The sequence below is a fragment of the Cladophialophora immunda genome (assembly GCF_000835495.1).
Source record: "Cladophialophora immunda strain CBS 83496 unplaced genomic scaffold supercont1.1, whole genome shotgun sequence".
NCBI classification, from domain to species: Eukaryota; Fungi; Ascomycota; class Eurotiomycetes; order Chaetothyriales; family Herpotrichiellaceae; genus Cladophialophora; species Cladophialophora immunda.
Window position 1 is genome coordinate 1,556,565 of NW_015622541.1, and position 25,422 is coordinate 1,581,986.

The 25,422-nt window shown below is 54.8% G+C and overlaps 7 protein-coding genes across 7 annotated transcripts; 5 read left to right on the forward strand and 2 right to left on the reverse strand.

The window, feature by feature from the left end:
* Window positions 1–263: 263 nt before the first annotated feature.
* Window positions 264–1,076, forward strand: PV07_00434 (uncharacterized protein). Its single transcript, XM_016386886.1, has one exon. It carries the CDS (start codon window positions 709–711, stop codon window positions 1,012–1,014), a length of 306 nt encoding a protein of 101 aa, XP_016253814.1. The 5' UTR covers window positions 264–708; the 3' UTR covers window positions 1,015–1,076.
* A 927-nt stretch (window positions 1,077–2,003) lies between these two features.
* PV07_00435 (aldehyde dehydrogenase) lies at window positions 2,004–4,185 on the forward strand. The gene is made up of 2 exons (XM_016386887.1): window positions 2,004–2,412; window positions 2,472–4,185. The coding sequence occupies exons 1-2, from the start codon at window positions 2,247–2,249 to the stop codon at window positions 3,794–3,796; spliced, it is 1,491 nt and encodes a 496-aa protein (XP_016253815.1). The 5' UTR covers window positions 2,004–2,246; the 3' UTR covers window positions 3,797–4,185.
* Window positions 4,186–5,030: 845 nt separating this feature from the next.
* PV07_00436 (uncharacterized protein) lies at window positions 5,031–6,434 on the forward strand. Its single transcript, XM_016386888.1, has 2 exons — window positions 5,031–5,780; window positions 5,921–6,434. Exons 1-2 carry the CDS (start codon window positions 5,307–5,309, stop codon window positions 6,347–6,349), a joined length of 903 nt encoding a protein of 300 aa, XP_016253816.1. The 5' UTR covers window positions 5,031–5,306; the 3' UTR covers window positions 6,350–6,434.
* Window positions 5,090–7,233, reverse strand: PV07_00437 (uncharacterized protein). The gene has a single exon (XM_016386889.1). The coding sequence runs from the start codon at window positions 7,162–7,164 to the stop codon at window positions 6,586–6,588; it is 579 nt and encodes a 192-aa protein (XP_016253817.1). The 5' UTR covers window positions 7,165–7,233; the 3' UTR covers window positions 5,090–6,585.
* Window positions 7,234–10,015: 2,782 nt separating this feature from the next.
* Window positions 10,016–11,315, forward strand: PV07_00438 (uncharacterized protein; the record flags this gene model as incomplete). Its single annotated transcript, XM_016386890.1, has 1 exon — window positions 10,016–11,315. One exon carries the CDS (start codon window positions 10,016–10,018, stop codon window positions 11,297–11,299), a length of 1,284 nt encoding a protein of 427 aa, XP_016253818.1. The 3' UTR covers window positions 11,300–11,315.
* A 3,733-nt stretch (window positions 11,316–15,048) lies between these two features.
* PV07_00439 (uncharacterized protein) lies at window positions 15,049–17,086 on the forward strand (the record flags this gene model as incomplete). Its single annotated transcript, XM_016386891.1, has 5 exons — window positions 15,049–15,807; window positions 15,876–16,215; window positions 16,288–16,604; window positions 16,716–16,973; window positions 17,042–17,086. The coding sequence occupies 5 exons, from the start codon at window positions 15,049–15,051 to the stop codon at window positions 17,084–17,086; spliced, it is 1,719 nt and encodes a 572-aa protein (XP_016253819.1).
* Window positions 17,087–23,101: 6,015 nt separating this feature from the next.
* PV07_00440 (uncharacterized protein) lies at window positions 23,102–25,409 on the reverse strand (the record flags this gene model as incomplete). The annotated part of the gene is made up of 9 exons (XM_016386892.1): window positions 23,102–23,169; window positions 23,244–23,349; window positions 23,445–23,909; window positions 24,002–24,398; window positions 24,465–24,585; window positions 24,665–24,762; window positions 24,825–24,907; window positions 24,989–25,125; window positions 25,184–25,409. 9 exons carry the CDS (start codon window positions 25,407–25,409, stop codon window positions 23,102–23,104), a joined length of 1,701 nt encoding a protein of 566 aa, XP_016253820.1.
* Between the last annotated feature and the right edge of the window lie 13 nt (window positions 25,410–25,422).

The window sequence follows — 25,422 nt, forward strand, 5'->3', positions numbered from 1 at the left end:
GAACGACCCGAAATTCCGAGCAAGGCACGACTGAACAAGTGGGAGTGTGAAGCGACGCCCACAGGCTCAAGGGAACCTCCTAACTTTTTGACCATGACAGCCAAGACACAATTTCGCGACAATAATATATATTCTACCCAAAGCTCATTGTCCACGTGACTGTGGGTCGATCGGCACAGTTGCCTCCATCCGGGCCTGTATCACCGATGTGCAGCTGTGGTGGCTTCTTCTCTTTCTCTTCCCCAGCAACACACTGACCCTCCCCATAATCGCCCCCGAACACCGAGCCCAGAAACCCAGAGAGGCAGTCACCACGGCGACAATCACCGCTACAGGATTAGTCAAATGCAATAAGCACAGGAAAACAAAAGCCAACCAAAGCTTCTGCCGCTGCTTCTTCCGAACAATGTCTACCTCTACCCCCCTGGCGGTCCTTGAGTAATCCAAGTTGGTACACACACAAAGATCGTCCATGCGCAGGCACTTGCCATTGGAGACGGGACTCTCGCCGAAAATTCTACGGAATACTCATACTTCTCGGTGGACATGGCGCACTGGAGGACACAGGTCCAGAACAGGGACTGATTTGTGATCCCGTCTTTTCTGGAAACTATTCCGCGGGCCGCGGGCTCTCCAGGTTGGGAAATCAAGAGCGATCCAGGACACACCCAGGACACCCAAGGAGAGGTCGAGTCGAGCGAGCGAGCGATGCGAGCGAGATGGGCAAGTATTCCGTACGAGGGACAGTTCAACCCTGGGACCCATGACTTGCGGCAGGATACAACGCCACATCAGCCCCGCGCCGACGAAAACAGCCCTCTCTTTTGCAGGGGCAGTCGTGCCCCTCCATCCCTCTACGGCATCCCCCAAGAGGAACTAGCGGGGAGGGGGAGGGGAGGACGCGAAGCAACCACAGTTTTCGTATCCCAGAATTGCATTTCTTTTTGTCGTGTCAATGTCAATGCTCACGCTCCTGCTCACAGACAAGGGTCGGTCGTTCTAGGAGATAGGTAATCATCGACAATCTACTGTATATACTTGGCGGAGCAATGTCTCTCCGTCCAACCCTGTTCTCGTACGGAAAGACCTCAGGGGCTTTTTCTCCATGTAGCCGACTTGCAGCCACACGCATCTCGTCCGTATACCCTTTCTCCGAAGCATAGCTAGGGAGCTTGGTCGATCCACCAGAGGCCTGGTCCCCCTTCTCAACCCCTAACTGGAAAAGGGCACGAGGACTCAATTATGCACATCAGATCGTTCCTTACTCCGACGTCTGGCTCGATCTAGACATTGTTGAGGCCGCCGGGCCTCGGAGCCGATGTGTTGATATCGAACAATCTTAGCAGTCTCGCTCTCCCAAGATAGCGAGGGGAGCTAGGCACCAGTAGCTATACGGAGCTATGTGGCCTCTCATTTCTTTTCGCTCAGTAGTGGTGGTACTACTCGGCTAGCCTCGGGGGCAAGGTAAGATCTGACCAGGAAAACGAGCAAAGCAAAGCCGCAAATGGATCTCACACCAGACGGGACCTTCGTCCGGTCATCCTTTGGACCAGGCCAAAGTTCAAGCTCCCCCAGAGACGGCTCACCGGGCACAGGTCCTTGTCTCGATCGGACGGAGGACGAGTACGAGTCGGCTCCTCCCTCAGGCCAGCTGCTACCTGAACAACAACAGTCGAATCGATACCCCTCTTTCGAAACATTGCCACAGCAGCTCGTGCCCCAGCCTAGTCTCCGCGACTGTCCAATCCCCTCACTCCATCTCACAGCGCATCGAACCCTCTTTGGCCCTTGAGACCTCCGTCTCTTACTGTTCTGATCTCCTTTGATCCACTAAGAGTCTCAGACCGTTGTCTGACCTGCCTCTCAACCCCGCAGTTGGACGCGACCTTCCAATCGCCCCCCAACCTGAGTGACGGAATTCCAGCGTCCACCTGCTGCATTCTGCCCGCTCGACCTCTGGGTCAGTGGATCAGCCCGACTCCATTCTCGTGTCTACTGGCTCGGTCCATAGGAAAGCGAAAGAAGAAGTTTTGGGCTGTGGATATCATTGCGTTGATGGAGAGTTGGCCCTTCCCCGCGCATGAAGTATTTGAAATAAAGCTCTCTCTGCCCTCGGTGCTCGTCTGCTCTCCTTCTTCTCTTCTTGTCTATTACAAAAGTCTGCGACTTTTCCAATTCTGTTGTGATACCCATCGAAGTTTTTTTTGTGTTCAAATCGAATTTCAAAAGATATCAACATTGTCACCATGTCTCTCACAGCAAAGATCGAGACCCCCAGCATCACGTACGAGCAACCGTTGGGCTTGTACATTGACGGCAAGTGGGTGAAGGGTGTCGAGGGCAAGACCTTTGAGACCATCAACCCCACCAACGAGAAGCCCATCATCGCCGTCCACGAGGCCGGTCCCGAGGGTAAGTTTTGTCAACCGCTTGCGATGTCCCGCAGCTTGCTGACTTGTTCTCCTCGTCAGATGTCGACATCGCCGTCAAGGCTGCCCGCAAGGCTTTCAATGGCGTCTGGGGCCAGACCCTCCCCAGTGTGCGAGGTCAGATGCTGACCAAGCTCGCCGACCTCTTCGACGAGTACTCGGATACCCTCGCGGCGATTGAGTCCTTGGACAACGGCAAGGCCCTGTCCATGGCCAAGGTCGATGTTCAGCTGTCTTCTGGCTGCTTGAGATACTACGGTGGTTGGGCAGACAAGATCCACGGCAAAACCATCGACACAGACCCAGAGACCTTCAACTACACAAGACACGAAGCCGTGGGCGTCTGCGGTCAGATCATCCCATGGAACTTCCCTCTGCTCATGTGGGCCTGGAAGATTGGTCCTGCCTTGGCCACCGGTAACACCGTTGTCTTGAAGACTGCTGAACAGACACCTCTGTCCGGTCTGTTTGCCGCCACTCTCTGCGAGAAGGCTGGCTTCCCCGCTGGTGTCGTCAACATCATCTCTGGCTTCGGCAAGACCGCCGGTGCTGCCATTGCCTCCCACATGGACATTGACAAGGTCGCCTTCACTGGCTCGACCGTCGTGGGCCGCACCATCCTGCAAGCCGCTGCCAAGTCCAACCTGAAGAAGGTCACCCTCGAGCTCGGTGGCAAGTCCCCCAACATTGTCTTCAACGACGCCAACATTGACGACGCCATCTCGTGGGTCAACTTTGGTATTTTCTTCAACCACGGCCAGTGCTGCTGTGCCGGCTCCCGGATCTACGTCCAATCTGGCATCTACGACAAGTTCATCCAGGCCTTCAAGGAGCGGACCGCCAAGAACGTCGTCGGCGACCCATTCAAGGCCGACACCTTCCAGGGCCCCCAGGTCAGCAAGCTCCAATTCGACCGCATCATGAACTACATCCAGTCCGGCAAGGAGGCTGGTGCCAAGGTCGAGACCGGTGGTGAGCGCCACGGCAACGAGGGCTACTTCATCCAACCGACTATCTTCTCCAACGTCAGCGAGGACATGAAGATCATGCAAGAAGAGATCTTCGGCCCCGTCTGCGCCATCAGCAAGTTCGAGACCGAGGACGAGGTGATCCGGCTGGGCAACGAGACCACCTACGGTCTCGCCGCGGCCGTGCACACGACCAACCTCAACACCGCCCTCCGCGTGGCCAACGCCCTCAAGGCCGGCACCGTCTGGGTCAACAACTACAACATGCTCAGCCACCAGGTGCCCTTCGGCGGCTTCAAGGAGTCTGGTATCGGCCGTGAGCTCGGCAAGTATGCCCTGTCCAACTACACCCAGGTCAAGTCCGTCAGGATCCGACTTGGCGGTGCCCTCTTTGGATAAACAGGGTCACAGCAACCTCCAAACCAAAAAAGAAAAAGAAAAATCTCAAAAAGAAAGGGAAGAGCAGTAGTCATGACGAAGAGAAACGAAACAGTTTTTGTCACGCAAAGTCAAAAGGCATGGATGGTGAGATGTGGATGTCGGAATCCTGTCGAAGAATGGTCCTCCTTTCCAGGTTCCTTCGTTCTAGCACGCACAGCTTGGGGCTAGTTTTACATCCTATGCACGGGGCTGGCGCTGCCGGGTTCAAAATCTTGCGGGTTCTGCTGGCTCGCCTAGTTATGTAGGCAGTCCTCTTGCTGCATGTAAAATGGATAATGAAGAGTTTATGAACATCTGATGCGCGAAACTTCTAGCACGACAGTTCTCTTGACGTACTTGCTTTGGGGCTTTTGCCTACTATTTGCCTTCGCTTTGCATTTCGTTGCGTTGCGTTGCGTTACCCTTACTCTTTCCCACCGTCGCTCTCGATATTTTGGATGTTATACTTGATACTAATGTGAATTGATGCAAAGTAAAATGGTTGTCCTTTGTGTAATTGTATTCGCCCCATCTCAAGATCTGCACAAGGTAATAGTATATAATCTGCTACTCTGCTCCTGTTTCTGGGTCTTGAATAAACTGTTGGTAGGTCCTGCGATCGAAAAGAGTCATGATCCCTGAAGCTATTATAATGGACAGCGGGATCCTTATGAGAAAATGCCAACACACTAATTGGCCCGTCATTAGTTCAACCCCGCTCTCCGTCTTCTCTTCTCACATACTTACAATATCGCTCCGCAGGTTTGCCGTCCCGGCGCATATATGAATGAGCGTATGTACTCGTAGTGACATAGGTAGTTACATACGTATGTATGGAGTACATCTGTCATATCTAGGTATGTACCACGTAGTCCAGCAATCTCTCTCCTCCTCCTCCTCCTCCTCCTGCATCTCGGGCGTAATTCCTCGTCTCCTCATTCTCGACCGAGAACAACCGCGCGTCACATGACGAGGCTCCCAGCAGCCCGCACCCAACACGGCGGGTGATTGGTCCGGCACACGTTGATCCCTTGCGCGGGCTCGGTTCGATTTTCTCTTTCCGCCGTATTTAATATCTTTGGAGGTGTGGAAAGGAATCGTGCGGGTACTGCGTGGACATATATATCTACGAATATCCAGTACGAGTACACGGTGCGGAGCAGGTATATGGTGTATATCGCTTCCCTCTCTTCTTCCTTCTCTTTTCGTTTCACTCGGTCTCTCAGCGCCGCTGTTTTCTCCGATCTTCAGCAACAGTGGTCCGGATTCCGCATATAATACTACACCGGCTTGCTCTGAGCTGAAAAGGGATCGAAAATACGCAGTGCTGGGGAGTGGTGGAGAAGGTTGGTTTCTTCCGACGAGGCCGGGATTAAGGAATCCCACCAAGGGCGACGATCGGATTTCTATCTATCCTTGCGCAAGAATAACAGGGAGAGAGCCGTTTACTCTTTTGGCCCCTTCTTGCTACGAACACAAGAGAAGACGCATGAGACGTTGGGCATCGCCGCTCCCACTTCTCGGCACTGGTATCTTGATGCTAGCGATTGCCATCGCTCTCTATCCTCCAGCTCTCCTGCGCGTCAACGCCGCGACGAATCTGCAAGCCGTGAAGGCAAGGATACCCGCGTGGATTGCCGGTGTGAGGCTGTATCAGACGGGATCTATCACCAGCATCAGCGTCGTGAACTCCTCGGCCCTCTCAACATCGACGACATCAAGGTCGGCGCCCAGAGAAGAGCCACGGACTCGTCAAACGAGAGCCGTCGCCTCCATCCCGAGCAGCATGGCTTCGTCAGACCCTCTCCCTGAAACTTGCATGCCGGAACAGAATGCCACACCTCAGACAGCTCCCTCACCAAGCAACAATGCCGACTCCGCCGCCGCCGAGCCCGAGCTGCCGAAACTCTCTGCCCAGGACTTCCGCGTGTATAACCGGCTGGCGGCCATGATGGATGCATATGTACGCTTGATCCCTTTTCCCCGTCTTTTGCACCTTGTTTGCTTTGATCCATCGCTCGTCCTCGATATCATCGAGAGATACTTCTGTGTCGCTCTGAGTGCTTCTCGGGAGAATCTCACTAATGCCTGGCTCATCACCAGCACAACCATTTCCGCTACACCTGGAACCTGTTGTACAAAGCCTGCACGTCCGGTTCTCGACCTGCCGGCATGTCCCTCCGCAGCTTCATTTCTCAAGGCCTCCACCTCTGCCACGCGTTGACAATCCACCACACAATCGAAGAACAGCACGTCTTTCCCGAACTCGCCGAACGCATGCCGGCCTTTGGGGAGCACGATCACTTAATCACCCAGCATGAACAGATCCACGTCGGCCTGGAGAAGTTGGAGCAGTATCTGGACACGTGCCGGAGTGGGGAGAAGGAGCTGCGGTTGCCAGAATTGAAGGAGATCATGGACTCCTTTGGCGGGGTGTTGTGGGCGCATTTGGATGACGAGGTGAGGATGTTGGGGGCGGAGAATATGCGCAAGTACTGGAGCAAGGATGAGATCATGTCGATGCAGTGGTGAAGCGATGCCGCTTTCTGCCGTTTGTGAAACGTTTTGAGCGATAGACGGGTGGTGTTGGCGCTGATAGAGCTGCTCTCAATTAGAGATATAAATATTGCCCCATCTCCGACGGCCATGAGTTTTAACAGTCATGTATTTGAGCAGCCGGAATGAAATTGGGCGAACTCAATCGGCACCCTTCCTCACTCTGTAGACGTCAACGGGTGCAGTGCCGGGGTTTGCCGAGCCTTCGTCCTTCAAACCTCATCCCTCTCCAGGAACCCTGGATCATTCTGGACCCGTCTCTCGAACTTGGTCCACCAATCCTGGAAGCTCTTCAAGGGCACGACCTCGATCCCGTTGGCCGTGTTGCCCGCGAAGCTGGCCAGGAAGTTGAAGGCGTTCCTGATGATGCGCTGAGCCAGAACCCGCGTGTCTGGCGGTCTCTTGACGAGGGCGGTGGCATTCGACACCGTCGGCGACTGTTGCTGGAGCTGGAGCATCTGCGCCTGGATGTTCTCCGCGGGCTCTACGGAGATGCCGAGATTGACCTGCCCGGCGGAAGGGTTGTTGGCGATCGCCTCGGGCAGATTCACGCGGAACAAGGCCGAGGGCTTCTCGTTGCCGATGGCGCCCAGAAACTTGAACCCTTGCTCCCCGGGCAGTTGCATGTAGACTCCGGCCGCCGTGCCAGGCGGGAGGAGGTTGTTGGGGTGGAGAAACACGCCGACGTTGTGGAAAGGTGGTGACGCCGGGAAGGAGACGGCAAACTGGTTCGGCGAGACGGTCGCCATCTCAGTGATGATGGGGCGGGTAGGGATGAAGACTCCGAACATTTTTGGGAGGTTGTAGCAAGGAGGGTGTTGGATGTTTCCAAGGTGTAGGAGAGGTAGCTTGGAAAATCGTACGAGGTCCAGGTGATAAAGGAGCAGTTTGCTCCGGCGAGACGCGGCCAGATGCTGCCAGACGCTGCCAAGACGAGGTATTAATTCGACGACTGGCTCACCCCTCTTTAGGACGGAGTGATGCCGCCCTATGCTCACACCCACTAAATAGTGTTACGGGTAGTGCCTCGGTAAGGGCGCTCTAGCGCCAACGTTACTTACCTTTAGTAGGGACTACTAGTAATAGTAACAATAAGTCTATCCTCTTGGCGCTAAGTATATCGAATGCTAATCTCGTCTCATTCCTGGGCCTCTTCTCACATTGGATCGCTTATAACTCGCATGCACGTATCGCTCTTCATAAAATATCGTAACTCCATACGGTCGTCTGTATGGACCTCGCCTGGAATCCGAAGATTCAAATATGAAGGGAGGGCGCATAGTCAGTCACTCGTATACCATCCCCTTCGCGTAAGATAGGTTGGGCTATTGACCAGTTTGTGAAAGGCACGCAAGGCAAAATGATGCGCCAGACCGCTCTTTTGAGGTCGGAGCTCAATACGCTTCGAGAGGAGAGGGCACTACTCAGCCGTCGTCGTCGTCGTCGTCCCAAGAAGACCCATCTCCGCGAAGGAGGAAGTATCACGCTTGCTGAGGGACAGGATCTACAGGCTCGGAATGGAGTGAATGTGCGGATAACGTAAGAAATGTAGTGATATAGTGGTCGAAGGCTACGGACAGAAACGGTGGTCGAGGGGAGGTGTCTCACTCGCATATCATGCCCATTACTCGACAAGGAAGTCATGAAACCCGCCATGCGTGAGTCCCAACAATTCGATCGCGATAAGCTGATTTCGTAATAAAGCCGTGGACCACCCTATCCCGCATAGCAAGTTTTTGCTCAAAATCCATACCCACACTCAAGCTCAAGTCGACGGATCTGCTAGCTTGATGGTGATATTGTCCTTGAAGTAAGCGTTCTCCCTTTCGTTCCGCTCTTCGGTGATTTCGACGTTGGGAGCGCCGGCGGGCCCGAACGTGCCGTCGAGCTCAATCTCGAAAAAAGTCGTCGAGGGCCATCTTCACCAAATCATCCGAGCCCAGGCCGTCCACCATGATGCGCAATCCGTTGGCCACCTTCCCCACCGACTTCAAGTACACCTAGTCCTTGCCGGTGGGTGCCACCGGTGGCTTCGTCGGGGCTGGGGTAGGGGGAACGGTGGCGCAGTGGTGCTGGCTGGAGGTTGCGGGCGATGGTGGCCTTTGGTGGTTGGGGTAGATCAGTTGAAGAGGTGGCGTTGCTGCCTCCATGTGTACCAGCTCCCGACCTATCTTGACCACCGGACAACAAATTGCCCAGCTTGTTCAACAATCCCGGTTTTGGATCTGAAGCCGTTGGCTCTTGGGTAGGATGCTCGACGATAACTGGCCCTCCTCCCGCAGTTGGCCCGCAGTTGGCCTAGTATGCACTGGCGCGGGGGCTGGCGTGACCGGCGCTGGTGGACTCGGTTTGCTCGTGTCAAACCACCCATTGTCCGAGAACAAAACAGCACCCTTGCCCACAGGCACCACGAGGATGATTTGTTTAAATCCGCACGGCTTGCACTGTTTGTTTGTTGGTCGCTCGGATCAAGCCCGAAGCACAGAAACTTGAGCGTCGAGGATATTAATGTCGACGACCTCGTCGCATATCCTCAAGGGACTCACAGACCCATCTTGAGGGCGAGGGCAACGTCGCGGACAACAGAATTGGACCAAGCAAAAAACAGCCAAAACCGGATACCAAGCTCCTGAAGCACACCGTGGTACTCAGGAGACGATGATTTTGACGGACAAAAAGGATCAACAGAAGATGTACCTGTCAGTAGCTTTGGGCACTATCGATGTCGACAGTCTACTTACACTACCGCGGTCAAGGACAATCTGAAATCCTCAACAGTTCTGAACCAGCTTTCGTCCGTAAAACCCATTGGTTCTTCCTTGGGGACACATATCAAGTAGAGTGTTGAAGAGGGCCGTTGCCATCCACTACATACCGCTGGTGTTTGTGTGTAGTTAGATTCAAGGTAGTGGGGGCGGAAAGCCTTGGCTCCCTGGAGGCGAATGGTCCGTCTTTCCGCCCCGGCTCACACTGGAGGATATCCTTACAGACGGCCATGATTGGCTTTCTTGATCTTTTTTTGCGTCACACGTGAGGGCGCCGGGGGCTCATCCTGTGATTGGGCCAGGGCTCAGGCTGCCAAGGCATGTAAAGACTGCAGGCCCGTTCGTATACTGCTCGAAGGCGCCTAGCAAGTACATACTGCGAGTCCTCCGTGCAGTCACAATCCAATAGAACCACGGAAATTCACGAAAGCAACGTCAGCCGACACACATTTCTGGGCTGGCTTCGGCTTGGCTGTTGTGCCGGAGTGGTAAGTCAGGGAGCTGTTGTCTTCGATGCCGAGCTCTCATCACGAATCCTGAGATGGCTGCCTGAGACAGCTGCAGTCGCCCGGACATATTTATACCTATTTAGGCGGTGTGTTTTCTCAGCTGCTGCAGCCAACAACCAATATATCGTATTTAGCTGTTCAGCTCATATGTCATGTGTGATGAGTGTTTTTCGAGAATGGCGGACCAGCTCTTTGTCTTGGTGATGCGGGCCTCAAGCGCAATACAAGACGAAAGGGAGACCCCCGAACCATCATCATCTCCTTCTTGGTTGACCCCCCTTTGGGCTTGTTAATATTCTTAGGTCACCCTCTCTTGTTCTTCTCACATCCGGCACCTAGGTTCTAAAGCGTCCATCGAGCCCTCGACTATGCGCTTCTCCATCACAGCAGCCCTCGCCTTCGCCCTCGTCGGGTCCGCCCTCTCCAGCCCGGGCGTCTCGCCGGCATCGGTGAGCGAGAATGCAGACCCTGGCTCTTCGTTCAACATCGACAAGGTCGTCACCACTGCAGAGATCCCCCCAAAACCGGATGTGGTGCTCCTGGTCGATGTCACAGGAAGCATGTCGCCAACCATCGACAATATCAAGACGAACCTAGAAGCAGTCATCACCGCCGTCATGAACGTGCAGCCGAGCGCCCAGTTCGCCGTGGCGAGCTTCGGCGATATTGCAGACCCTAAACCATTCACGGTCCTTCAGGCTTTGACAAACAGCGTTGCTGCCCTACAAGCCGCGGTCGGCTCCTTGACAGCTGGGGGTGGCGGGGACATCCCCGAGGACTGGATCAACGCGCTCTATGAGATCTCCACCGGTGCCATCGCCTTCCGCGCCGATAGTAGTCGGATCGTAGTTCTCATCAGTGACGCGCCCAGCCACGACCCTAGCGGCGGTCATACCCTGACAAACACCATCGGCGCCCTGGTGTCCCAAAGCATCCGCGTCATCGGCGTCAACGTCCAAGACCTTGATTCTACCGGCCAGGCCACCGCCGTAACCGCCGCGACCGGCGGCATCATCATTGGCACTACTGCCGACGCAGTTACCACCGCAATCATCAGCGGGCTGAAGAACCTCGATGTCCTCGTCCAACCAGAAGCAGTCTTCTGCGACGCGGGCTTAACCGTCCTGTTCAATCCCCCCCTCGCCCAAGTGAGTAGCGGCACCGTCGTCACCTTCCACGAGGTGGTGATGGTGGCCGCCGACGCCGCCCAGGATGCCACCCTTCACTGCAACATCCGCTTCCTGATGAACGGTACGCCGGGCGGCGCCACCTTCGTCCAAAGCATCGACGTGACGGTCAATCAGATGGGCTGCTTCGTCTGTGCTCCGGTACCTGGCCAGAACGAGTGCCATCCCACAACTTCCTGTGCGCCAACGCCGTTCGGAACAATGTGTCTCACGAGGCCTGGGTACAAGGCAGATGGCGTGGCTGACAACGACGTCAAGGTGCAGTGGCGGATGAAGTGGCCTGTACCTGGCCATGAACACCGTGTTGCCGTCAAACCGGGTACATCGGCAAATACACTGTGCGATCCACAGAATACGGGGCCGGATGTTTGTAAAGAAGTTGTGGTTGCTAATTGCTTGACGGCGGCATCGGAGCGTGCGCGTCACGATAGCGATCAGAAGGTGATGGGCGATGGAGAATTGTAAGAGCGATGGAGAGGCCCCTGTACAATCGGACAGGTGATATGACCTCCAGCTTGCGAGGCTAGTCTTTGCATTGGTATTTGATAATGTGAAACCAAATGGATCCAATGTAGAATACAATGAAATCAAGGACTCTGTTCGCTTACATTGGCATCACCGCCTCACCACTTCGTCAGGACAGACGGCACTCTCTCTCCTTTTCTCTTCTCTCTTTGGCTTAGTCTTCTTCTCGAGTGCATTTCATGGAGCTTTAGAGCATTCTCCATACCGCCTCCGGGCCGAACCGTCACAATAACGTGATTCGTGAGCCACGCTCCGCGGCAGCTCCTGGGGTAAAGCACAGTTATTTGTCCGTAGCTGAAGCGAATTGTACTGCGTAATTGCTTCAATGATCAGAACCTATCGCTGAAGGCTTAGTAATGGCTGGTCAAGTCAGTCAGAAGTATTTGTTTAATCAGCATCTTCGCTCCAGCCCCTGCCGCACCAGCAACACCTCTAATCACTGCGCTGGCCGGGGTTCCAAGTCCTGGCACTGCACTCCCGATGACCGCTCCGATGGCAGCCCCGTCCCGGCAGCTGCGGCCGCTCCAGTCTCCTTGCCTAGCTACTCCTCAAGCGGCTTCTCCAGAGCCTCTTGTGCGATCGTTCCTACCGCCGCCCCCGTAGCCGCCCCTCTCACCACCGCTGATGCTGCTGCGGCGCCGGCCACGACTCCGGTAGCGGCCATGTCCCCGACCCCAAGCCCAAATTGGACGCAGGGGGCCATATTCCAGACGCATGGGGCCATATTCCGGACCCTCCCTCTCGGTTATCCTCGACGCACTCCTCGAGCACATAGTCTATGAAACTCTCTACGGTCATTGGAAGCTGTGATGGGGATCTAACCACAAATGGGAAAGCGTGCCACTTGGGACTTAACTACTGAGTGTTAAACGATGCCCTTTTCTCTCTCGGTAAAAAAGTCAATCGTGTATCCAACTTACATTACTCGGGAGTAGTAGTTGAAGAATCAAAGTCTAGAGCTATCGACTCAGCATAACGGATACTATAAGTCATCCAAAAAAGCAGCGAAGGCAGTTGATCCAACTTGTTCATAAGACAACGCAACGACGACTTCAACTAAACTAGATATCCCGTTGCTCTACAGAATAAGAAGGCTACAGAGCGAACGAGTGTCTGCCGAGCTATTCTATCCGGCCATTGGTGGGTTGAGATATCACTTGCTGTGTCATCCTTCTCGACCACGTAAGGGACGACTGTGTGTCTGCCGCCGAATCGACAGTCATAGAGGCAGGGCAGCGGTGATCGAGACCATCTGTCAACACGCCAAGCTGAAAGATGGTGGCTGGCTGACCCTGTCAATGTCTTCCTCATGTTCCACAATTACTGTCTGTGCGATGGTCTGTGTAGATGATGCCTGGCAGTGGCTGGCTGAAATGCATGCGAACTCAAAAGGCTGAATCTCGGGTCAGCCGTCACTTGCAGCAGAATACGGGGAATTCGTAATTGGTTTGTTTTCAAGGCTGAACGTCTGCGTGACAGCCTCATCGGGCGGGGCCAAGTCGCTCCATGCTCGTATGGCGGCGGTCCAGATTCCGAGCTGATCGAGCCTGCACACGAGCATGTGAATGGGAACCAATCCCGCTGGTCTTCTCTTACATTCAGCTTGCCGAGCTACTTCGTGCGGTGTTTATGAGGCCGCCTGGGCTCAAAGCATTTGACACAGTGTGATGCAGGATATAAAGAAGCAACGAAACCTGTTTTCATGCTTTTCTCGTTCCTCATGACCTAGTTCGATCTCTCTCTGCCTCTCATCCCAGCTTGAGCACCGTCCGGACAATATGGATCCAGCATTCCAAGGCAACAACCTCAAGCCGGGTACAAAGGCCTATGATCGTGCGAACAACCTGTACGCCTCGTCAACGTATAAAGAGGAGCATGACATGAAACCGGGGGAGATCTTGCAGCCCACCAGTATCGAAGATATTCAGAATGTTATCAGGTATGCGAATGCAACCAAGAAGCCCATTGCCATCAGAACGGGAGGCCACCAATACAGCGGCGCATCTTCCACGGGCCCAGATGGTATCCAATTGGACCTGAAACCCACTTTCCGACGACCCAATCTGGATCTGAACCTGCTCTTCGAGGACAACAAGGCATATATTCGGTCGAGTGTCAGCTGGACCCTGGCCGAAATCTTCGACTTCTTACAAGACAACGGCGTCTTCATGCCAACCGGCCAATGCATCAACGTGTGCCTCGGAGGCCATGTCCAAACCGGCGGATATGGAATGCTGGCTCGATCTTTTGGACTCCTCGGAGACTATGTGCGCGAGCTTGAGATTGTCGACCACAACGCCGACGTGGTCAAAATCACCAGGGAAAGCAATCCCGACCTGTTTTTTGGGTTTCTCGGCGGCAGCCCTGGAAACATGGGAGTGTTGACGCACTTTACCGTCGAGGTCCAACAGGACCAGAACTTTCCCGGCTCCAAGGGCCTGTGGAAGGCTTTTCTGTTCTCACAAGCAAATCTGAAGCAGTTGCTCAGCCTCTTGGTGCAGAAGGCGGCAGATCCGAACTTCCCACGGGGCTACGATTTCACCGTCAATGTCGTCGACAAGGAAATCAATCTTGCCAGCCTATTTCCCGGCTCGACGTCTGAACTCAAGGATAAATTGCCCGACAACATCGACAACGGCCAGGACAAAATAGCCGACCTGTTCAAATTCAAGCTGCCCCTGATTGTGGTTTACGCTCAGTGGGTCGACTTGGGGGACGAGCCGTACTCACCCGATCTTTTCGACCAGATCAAGAACGCGAAGGGGGGCATCATCACCAAGGAGATCAACGGCCAGGCCATGTCGACAATCGCGTCGTCGTGGCTGTTTCGATCCGCTCGCGAATTCCCCTACCCTTACGTCAAGCGGACCCGAACCACCAATTGGGCTGATCTGTCCTCGAAGGGATGGGTGGATTGGTTTGCCGGACGTCTTACCGAAGCAATCAATACCAAAGGCCTATATGTTTCATCTCAACTGCAGGTGTATGGAGGGACAAAGTCCATGTTTCGAAACAACGCGGGGAACGGGACGGCGTATACCTTCCGGGATGCGACCCTCGGAGGAACATGGGACATTTTCTACGACCAGCAAAAGGAGGCGGCGGAGAAATGGCACGCCGAGACTGATAAAGGGTTGGCCCAGCACTTCAGCGATGTTGACCGGCGTGTTCTCTGGGGATCGTACGGCGATTGGAACATGAAGAATGTCTGGCAGAATTATTATGACGAGCAAACGTACAAGAAGCTGCAGCAGGTCAGAAAGGCCGCCGACCCTCAGGGCATCTTCACGCCCAACCCATTTTGCGTGGAGGTAGCGAAGTAGAGGTAGATGGTTCAATTGGATTTTGCCCATGGGAGACACGAGGGATCTCTGTTCGGCCATGTTGAGTGCATATCAATTTGAACGACGGATACTTTGTCACCTCTTTTCATAGCTTTCCATAGGTTGAGTCCCCAATTTGGATCCCGAGGCTAGATATAGTGTCGGCTCTGAATAACCACACAACTATACTATTAGCCCTCACGTCTTCTAAGACATTTGTCGAGATGTAGAACTTGTACGGTTCTTGGCATTACCCCGCCATCGCCAAATGCATCTAGGTAGGTATCCGATTTGCAGTGGGATGAACGGCATCGAGAAATATCGTCACTGTCCTGCAGTGATCATATCGTCGACGAATCTGTGCAAATGACGTCCCGCCGTCTCAGACACGAAGACTTTCATGTCGGATGGATATGTGCCCTCCCGCTCGAGCTGGCTGCCGCAGCAGATATGTTGGACGAAGAGTATCAAGCCTTACCCGCAGATTCCCGTGACTCCAATGTATACACCTTCGGCCGTATCGCCGAGCATAATGTCGTGCTTGCGTGTCTCCCAGCCGGCCGGATTGGCACCAACTCTGCCGCCGCGGTAGCCATCCAGATGATCTCCAAATTCCCGGCAATCCGGTTTGGGCTAATGGTAGGCATCGGAGGCGGGGTGCCCAGCGGCGACTCAGACGTGCGGCTGGGGGATGTGGTGGTCAGCCAACCGAATGCTGGGCGCAGTGGAGTGATTCAATATGATCCTCGAAAGATTATACCGGGAGGGTACCGGCAAACAGGCTTTCTCAACAGCCCGCCGAGAGTGCTACTGAGCGCACTTGCGAAGCTGCAAGCTCAATACCTCGGAGACAAAAGGAGTCATGCAGGTTTCCTGGTCCGGAATAGGCACAGACTAGATTTCGCGGACGATCCTAGTAATCCTGAACATGATCTCCTGTTCGAGGCAAACTACACCCATGTCGTCGAAGGGCATACATGTGACCAATGCAACAAGGAGAAACTGGTGCCACGGCTTTCACGAGAACCTCCGGGTTCTATGGTCCACTATGGCACGATAGCCTCTGGAAATCAAGTTATCAAAGACGGCGTCGCCAGAGACAAACTGAGCTCAGAACTTGGTGGTGTCCTCTGCTTTGAGATGGAAGCGGCAGGACTAATGAACGACTTTCCATGCCTTGTCATCCGAGGCAGCCTCGTGCGGCAGCGACGGCAGCAGCATTTGCCAAAGAGGTCCTGTCTGTCATACCCCCGCTTGGAAGTGTCGAACCCGCCGCCGATGTGTCCGGATTACGGATCGGAGATGAACACCCAAGAATTGCAGCAGAGCCCGTGAGCCAGTACCAGAATATTGCGTCAGAGTTCATCAGGGAGAATTTAAATACTTTCTACGACCAAGATCCCGCTTTTCGGGAGATCCTGGCCCAAACAACCGCTGCTCGAGCGGTGGGAGCAACCGAGGAACTGGGATTAAGCTCAGAATTCACTCCCAAACTTACCAAGCTTGCACTGTATGATTTTGTTCTTTTATGTGGTAGGTTCACGCATGTCTCATCCATCCAGCGAGCATCGGCACTCTTTAGAACAGCAGTTGACGGGTTTGTAGACGATAGCACGTCCATGAACATAGGAAGCCGAATAAGTGCCCTGCAAGAGACCGTCAAAAGTGTTGCAAAATTCGCGACCATTCTCGAACCGTCGGGGATGTCTGTTCGATTCATCAACTTCAAGGAGGATGGACAGTTCAATAATTTAACCGATGTAGACGACATCATGCAAAAGGTCCAAATGGTTGACTACAGCGGAAATACAAGACTCGGACAACGGCTCAGGATGAAAATCGTTGACCCGATGATTTTGGAGAAGGCAGACACAAACAGTCTCAAAAAGCCCGTGATTGTGGCCGTTGTTACTGACGGAGAGGTAAGGATGTCTCCTATATCGTGATTGCGGATAAGAACAGGCACGGAAAGCGCCTCATCAGCGGGGGATGTTGAATGAGTTCGAAGTTCGCCGGGCTCACTTTTATTGTAGCCTACCGTCGAACCACCTACGACATTAGGCGAGACCATGAAAACGTGTAAGAACTGGCCATCTGTCCGAAAACTCGGAGAAGCGGCCGTGGCATTTCTCCTTTGCAGAGTTGGTGACAGCGTCCAGGCCGAAGCATTTTTCCTGGGGCTGGAGAAGGATCAGAATTTGCGAGACGTAGTATACGTCTCTCCATATAGGATAGACGACGAACTTGCCATATTTCAGAGGTGTGGAGACGACGAGGGATACCGTGCTTGGGTAAGTCTAGAAGCCACTATTGGCTGTGTGCAATACACATTGCTAACTTCGTTTGCGACGGGTTACAGTTGATCGACCTGTTCTACACTGCCCTAGACAGTGTGACCAGGTAGCGTTGTGTTAGGAAGAGCCTTCGGTAGATAAGCACCGCACAACGACAAGGTATGTATAGGCTTCCCCGACGATTTTCGCTTTTCTACCCCGACAAAGGCTGCACGGAGGAACCGAAGGGGAGGTTTTGATGTCACGCCTGATCATGTGCAAGGACCTTGTACTCTGGGCGCGGAAGTCCACACGCTAGACCTCAATCTAGCCAGGAAGCCCGGGATCATTGTGTATTGTGCGACATAGGTATTCGGACGCCAGCGAATGGTGGGAGCAGGATTACCGCTTCATGGCCTCCCCATGATGCTCCCTGCGGTGCATTCCCATAGTCTCCTCCTTGGGCGTTGACATCGGTGTTTCGTTCCAATATCTTCTCAGCGACTGCTGGCACCCCTATTCGTGCCGCGTGATACAGAGGTTGAGCCAAACCCATTCCGTCTACCGGTCGACCTAAACCTGGAGTTCGTCTATCCATGAAAGCCAACTAAGTACGCCTGATGAGAAGGATTTAGAAGTTAAGCGGCGGCCCAAGCAGGCTAAGTAGCTTAACGCTAAGGCTGAGTCGAAGTTAAGCTAGGCTAGAATGTTCCCACGTAAAGCGGCAGGCCAAGTCCCCAAATAGGGTACCGAGGCCAGATATAGTGTCGGCGGTGAATACTATTGTCTATACGCCGAACTTGCGTGGGCGGGATGAGAAATCATGTGTATATCTTTTGTCATCGGCCAGGATACGTCCTGGGAGCAACCAGACACTCCTTTTCTACGAAGACGAGGCTCTCTCTCAGCTTGAGATTCAACAACCGAGAGAAGCGGCCTCAGTTGTTGGATTGGCAGGATCGTGAATAGGTCATGGATTGGTCTGTCTGCCTGTACCTGCCCTCAGGCCAGGTCTGATCGTCTATATACAAAATGCTAGGTGCCAGGAAGACCTCTCCTGAGTCCTGCCATGTCGCAAGACCTCCTGGCACTAGGCGCAATCAGGTAACGCCTGAAGCGCACGTAAAACGGCAACTGTCTCAGGCGCAACATCAGTCCTTCGCATTATCAGCAGATCAATTAGATCCAAGGTACGCCGGAACATGACTTCGTTAACTCTCCTCTCCACGTGTCTCGTAACCCGCCACGCCAATGCTCATCGTGTACGTGCACAGAGCAAAAAGGAATCGTCACTCGAGCTTTACCAATCAACCAACCAACCCACCAACCAACCAACTCCGTTCGATCCCACCCGCAGTTACGCACGACCATCGTCTCCATCCACTGCGTGCTGTGAAAGGAAAAGCGACGCCCCGACAGTTCACGCGAGACGGAGTCTTCTACCAGGCATACCTGAACCCTTCGATGCCTTCCAGGATGCGTTTCCCTTGGTCGGCGTCCTTGTTGAGTTTCCGAACCGCCAGCGACGTGCCTACGGCCACCACCATGGCGACAGCGACAACGGCCATGACGGTGGTCATGCCAGGCACGTATCCAGGGGCATCCTGTCCATGGTCGGTCAGTGAGGAACAAATTCCCAACGCACGTGAGATGGGTAACAGAAGGGGCACAATGTACCTGCTGGCGGTAAATGTAGGTGGCGGCGAGACCTCCGCTGGCGCCAAACATGATCTGCAGGCCGCCTGCCACCGCTCGCTTCCGGCCTTCTCGGCAGTTGTTGGCCTGCCATGCCAGGGCAGCTGGAACCATGCCGTTGACTCCGGCATAGCCCAAGAACACCCCAACATACCTGATCATGGTCACTCAGTCACCGTCTAGACCAACACGACGGCACTATTGGCCTTGGGATCGATGCGACGTACCTTGGAGCAGGCGCTTTCAGATAGCCCGTCATGGCTAGGCCGACCACACCCATGACACACTGAAGAACGTAAAAGGGGCCTCGCATCCTGAATTTGTCCGAGAGCTTGGAGATGGTCATGGACGTGATGACGGCGAAGATGGCAGGGGGCGTCGACAGGACCAGCGACAGGGTCTGGGAATAGCCCATGCTCTTCTTCAAGATGAGCGGGAGGAAGAACGAAAAGGCGTAGGAGCCGATCGTGGCGCTCATGTACATGTACGTACAGGCCCAGACTTTCCAGTCGCAGAGGGCCTGGCCCGCGGATCTCCAGGTCACCTTGTGTTCCTCGTGGGTGCCGCGTTCCGCCGCCAGGCGAGCGGTGACCATTTCCTTCTCCTCCTCGGTGAGGAACTTGTTTTTGGGCGAGTTGGGGAAGTCCACCAGTAGGAAATATGCAATGAGCCCGAGAAGGCTGGTGACCGATCCTTCGATCACGAACAGCCACCGCCAGCCCTTCCAGGTCGTGTGGTGTGCAATCTGGACGATGCCATAGGCGAGGAGGTTGGAAAAGGCCGCCAGGCCCATGGAAAACAGATAGTAGTATCCCAGTCGTATTTGCACCTCGTACCTGCGATACCAGGCCGACACGAGAAAGATGGAGCCGGGAGTGTTTCTGTGGGGGATTCAGCTTTCTTCCTGACTAGCCTCAATGGACAGAAGACATCAAACTTGCATACCCAGCTTCAAAGATGCCCAGGAGAACGCGTAGCACGGCGAAGCCTTGCCAGCTGTTGACACATCCCAGCACAATGGTGATGATGCCCCAGAGGAACGTAATGGTGCCGAGAAACCGCGCGGCGCCGATCTTGGGTAGCAGGATGTTGCTGGGAATATCAAAGGCGATGTAGCCGATGAAGAAGGTCGAGGTGACGATGGACGCTCGATACCCGACGGCGAGGTCCAGGTCCTCGTCCAAGCCCGAGACTCGGGCGGCCGAGATATTGGTGCGATCGATCAGAGACACCGTATGGAGAAGGACCACGATGGGAATCAGTCGGAGATCGATCTTGCGCAGGAGTCGCTTTTCCGCCTTGGGGTCGAGTTGGACTTCGGAGGGGAGCCGTGAGAGCTCGCTCTTCTCGTCAACGGCAGGGTCGAAGACGGTGGCAGCGAGGAGATCCTCGACATGGTGCATACTTTTCTCTGCCATGGTGACTGATTGCTGCTGCCGTGGTGGAAGGGCGGGCAGTTGTTCAAGGGTCGAGGCACGGAGGAAGAGCTCTTCGACTGGCGAGTTTCCACATCGCCCACAACGCACAGCCAGACGAGGGTGTTATTATAGCCCATGAGCATCGATGTACCGAGCTACAGACATGTCGTGCTTGCGATGAACCGCGCGGTCTGTCGAAGGTGTGCGTGACGGACATTCGGCCACGGGGTCTGGGGTAGACTTTGACTCCACGGGGTAGAGAGAGATTCCTGCGGGTCGAGAGTCGAGACATGGGGCATTTGGCTGCCCGTCTCAGCAATTTCTTGATGGCCAAAAACCTTCGTCGAGCGGCTCGGAGCAGCCGAGCTCAACTCTGTCGGCGATCGGCCTCGTCGGTTGTGCCTGAGATTTCCGTCGGCGTCGAGAACAAGTCACCCTTCTGCCTCACCGCCGAACGCCGATGAATCCAGCATCAATTGCAGGATCCTCATGCACAACTCTAGGTTCACGCAACCCGACACATATGGGGATGGAACGTCGTCCGACACAGCTGACAGTCAAACAAGATTTAATTACGACCCATGAGATTCCCTTCAGCCATGGACAGCGATGAGGCGACGGCATGGACGCTGCAAGAGGAGGAACAGAGAGCGATGGTCTGCTGCTCGACCAGAACCAATGCCCACAATATGGTCCTTCCTCGACAAACAAAACATGCCGGTCTCGGACTGCGACTCTATACACGAGCTCAAGCGATGAGACGAAGATAGAGGGCGGTCGCACGCGAAAAGGACGACGTCCGCACGGGAGGCTCCTCGCATCTTTGCTGCCAGGCCTCAGATGGATAACAAAGTACCGCCTCGAGTATCTATCTGGGGATCTCATGGGCGCCATGACCGTCGCAGCGATATACGCCCCCTTGTCCGTCTCGTTTGCACTAGCTGGCCACGCACACCCCACGAGCGGGATGGTGTCCTTCATTGTCTGCACGCTGATCTATGCCCTGCTTGGTCAATGTCCTCAGATGATCATCGGCCCCGAAGCTCCAGGCTCGCTGCTTGTGGGGATAGCTGTCAGGTTGGCCAACAAGGGTAACAACGACACCGACGCGGACCCTGCGTATGATGCTCAGCTCGTGGGAGCCATAACGGCCACCGCGGGTACAATTCTCCTCGTTGCCGGCTTGACCAGGCTGGGCTTTGTGAGCTGTATCCTCAACCGCCCCTTTGTGAGAGGCTTCATTCTGGCCCTGGGTGTTGGAGTCGTCGTCGAACAGACGATACCGGCACTGGGGTTGACTCCTCTGGTGCAAGCACATCATGATGCGTCCGCCTCTCGCACCAACATCAGCATTGCCAGCAAGTTCGTCTTCATTCTGGAGAATCTGCGCCATCTCCATCTGCTCTCGGCATTGGTCTCAATTTCGAGCTTTGCTCTGGTCATGACGGCCCGGTCAGTAGATCCACCTGGTCAGCAGGGATCACACTAATGTTAGACAAATCTAGGTCAGTCAAAACGTCGTTCAAAACACAGTATCCCAGGGTTGTGCTTTTCCCGGACCGCCTCCTGATTGTCTTCCTGGCCGCCTTCTTGACTTATATCTTCCAATGGCAAGATCAGGGGCTCGAAATCCTAGGATCCTTGCGGCCAGGAAAAGACACGCCGTCCGTGCCGATCGTCCAGTGGCCATTCCAGCGGCGACACATCGAGGCTCTCCAGGACACCTTGGGAACGTGTCTGACATTGGCCACGACCGGTCTTTTCGAATCCATCCTGACCATCCACACGCTGCGAAAGGCCGCTAAGGAAGATGCGAGAGGCGAGACGTTCACATCAACCACCAACCAGGAGCTCGTCGCATTGGGCACGGCCAACGCCGTTGCTGGCTGCTTCAACGCACTCCCGTCCTTTGGAGGCTATGGGCGAAGCAAGCTCAACGTTGCCGCAGGTGGCAGAACTCCCATGAGCAGCGTCTTGCTCAGTCTGATGATTGCCACCTGCCTGCTCGTGCTGCTTCCAGCGTTTCATTACGTCCCCAAATGCGTCCTCGCAGCCTTACTCACCGAAGTCGGGGTTTCCATGATCGAAGAGTGCCCTTCCGAGGTCGCGTTCTTTCTGCGAGTCAGGGGCTGGTCGGAATTGTCGCTGATGGCACTCGTCGTCGGAGCTTCAGTCTTCGTCTCTCTGACGGCGGGGTTGACGGTTGGTGTCCTCCTGTCGCTGTTGAGAGTAGTCCGGTCTGCGACCCAGGCAGGTGTTTCTCTGTATCCACCCGCTGCGTCCTGGTCATCCGAAGCAGCAACCGAGAACACCAACGTCATTGGAAAAGCCCGTGCACACTTCTCCTCTGACAATCTGACGGTAGTCACCATCACTGGCCCCTTGACCTTTACGAGCTCGGAAGATTTGGAGCGTCGAGTCAACAACACCCTGGCGCTGCAGTGGAGCAAGACGAGAAGGAGGGTTTGGGGCCGATCCTCCTCCATCGATCCACTCGCCGACCAGCAAGTGATATCTCAGAGCGAGACGGGCCATGTGATTCTCTTCAACTTTGGCCCATCCGCGACCATCGACAACTGTGTCACCCAGACCCTCCTCGACATTGTACAAGATTACAGCAGGCAAGGGATGGTGGTACGGTTCTTCTCGGCCTCCGACTCGAAGCACCACCGTCACATTTGCCAGAAGCTCACCTTGAGCGGGAACATAGACTTGTGTGGCGGACCTGAGTGTTTCTTCAAGAGTGAGCAAGAGGTTTCCACCGCGCTTGAGCAGATCGAGCAGCATAGCGATGTCTTCCACGATATGTTGGATGTGTAGTAGAATTACTAGAACATATAGAGCAGATTATCCGCCGGTTCAGTAATCTAGATCGACTTTGGTATATCACCCAGGCCCGTGCAATGGGTTCGTAGTGGTTATCCCATCGTCATGATGTCCCTGCTATGTACTATCACTTACGCCCTTTTATCAACTTCTAATCACCGCACTCCAAGGCCCAGGTACCTCTCTATGAGCCATTCTCTATCTATCTCACAAAGGCCGCTCTCTCAAGGTCAGGGTGGCCATCAACGCACAAGAGACAAAGAAGATGGAAAGTCCTAAGAAGTAAAGTTGCACGTTCAGTGTCCAGATTCTCGATCATCAAGCGGGTTCTGAAAGCAAGGCCACTCACCATCTGAATTCACCAAGCTGGTGATATAGGCTTCGGCCACGATCTTTTGGATGCCTTCTGGCAGTTTGTGGATGGATGCGACGCTCGACGTGACGCGTCGAATGATCTACAGCGTGGCGGTCAGCGAGTCCGGATATATACCACACAGGTAGATCGGCCTGCTGGGCACAGTCGAATACACAGAAAGAGAGGGACGCTTACCGTGACCTTGTCCTCCAACCCGGCGAGGTTCCTCTCGAGGGTGGAGATCAGCACGCGGTGCATCAGGGCAGTCGCGAAGCTGGCGCCGACCAGCGACCCGAAGCTCTGCGCGAGGAACCACGTCGTGCCGGCGATGGCGATCTCGGCGTGTTCCAGGCTGGCGGCGAGGTGGACGAAGGTGGTGGACTGGGTGGTGCCCATGCCGAAGCCGGCCAGGTAGACGTAGCACGACTCGGCCCAGTTGGTGGCGCCGTGCCAGCGCAGGCACATGAGGGTGAAGCACGTCAGGGAGCAGCAGATGCCGCACACGGTGAGGTACTTGTACCGCTTGGTCTTGCTGATCAGGTGGCCGCCGAGGAGGGTGCCCGTGGCGTTGCCAATCACCACGGGCACGATCCGACTGCCCGCTCGAGAGACGGACTCGCCCGCGGCGACTTGGAAGTATATCGGGATGCCGTAGAGAAGCTAAACGAGATATAAGACATGTCAGCCCGTCACTGCTTGCCTCCCTGCCTCCCGTCCACAAGGAATCGAAGCACATTGCGCAGGGTACGTACCCCAAACTGGCCTGCTGATTGACAGCTGACAATGAGGTATGGAGTGAAGACGTCGCGCTTCGAGATCAGCTGCAGCGGCAAGATCGGCTCTTTGGCGTAGCTTTTCTCGACGACAATGAATGTGGTTGCGAAGACGACGAAGGCGCAGACCAGCGGCACCAGGTAATGCCACGACATACCCTTGGTACCCTGGTCGAGAGATAGAAGGCAGGTCAACACCGTACCCATCAACGCAAAGGCTCCGAGAAAGTCGATGCGGGCGAGTTTAGACCCGGCTTTGCTCTCTTCTTCCCCCTCTGCTGAGTTCTCGGTGCTGTCAGGCTGATTGTGCTCGGGGAGCCGCCAGAGAACGAGGGCAAGACCGCACAGAGCCAGCGGACACTGCGCGACAAAGCACCTACAACAGGTCAGGTTAGCAAGAGGAGGCCATAAATGTTGGGAAATGCGAAGCCCTGCGACATACCATCTCCAGCCGATGCTGCCAGCCAACCACCCGCCCGTCGGACCTCCTATGGACCTCGCCATGGTGGCAGTGAAATTGATGTATGCTCGGTACTGCGCGACGTACCTGAGAGGGAGGAGATCTATCCCGGGTTAGAACTGTGGCGCGAGCACATACCAGCGGCATAGAGGCCATTGTGTAGGCAAAATTGACCAACATACCGGCAACCACAATCGAGGTCAATGCAACCATTCCAGACGCCCCAATGCCGCTGATGGCTCGACCCGCCAGAACCTGCCAGTAGGTCCTGCTGATGCCACTTGATGGTGTCAGCATGCTGTGGTATTGACAGAGCTGGGCTGGCGAGAGGCAACCACTGACATGATCATACATCCGATAGCGAAGCTCGTCCAACAGAATGCAAGGTTCCTCTTCCTGCCAAAAATGTCGCTGAGTTTGCCATACTAGTGGGATCTCCCGTTACTCTCTTTGCCCCGGAAATTCCATGCGTCGAGGGCACGAGGCCGGGTCGGTCAAACACGTACCAGAGGCTGCGACGAGCATTGCGCCAGCGTGTAGGTGGTCAACAGCCAGGCTGCTGATGATAACGCGTCGAATTCAGAAGCGATGTGCTGGTTCGTGGCGAGCACCACGGAGCTGTCGCCATTCGCGAGAAAGACGCCTTTTGCAGCCCAAGGTTAGCGGCTGCAAGACCTCGTCAGGGGAAAGAAATAACAGACCCATGAGCAGGATGGGGAACACCGTCCGAATGATGGCCTTGGGAAAGGGCTTTTCGGTCTTGCTTGCCTCGTCTTGGACATCCTCAGCAGCTTCGACCTCGGAATGCCGGATCAATGTCTTGTAGCTGTCGTGCGATTGTTGCTCGAGATGAGGGTGCTGTCGCAGGAGAGATGTAGTCTCATCCACTGACACCTCAAGGCCTTGCCGTTCCTCCTGGACAGCCATGGCAATTCTTTCT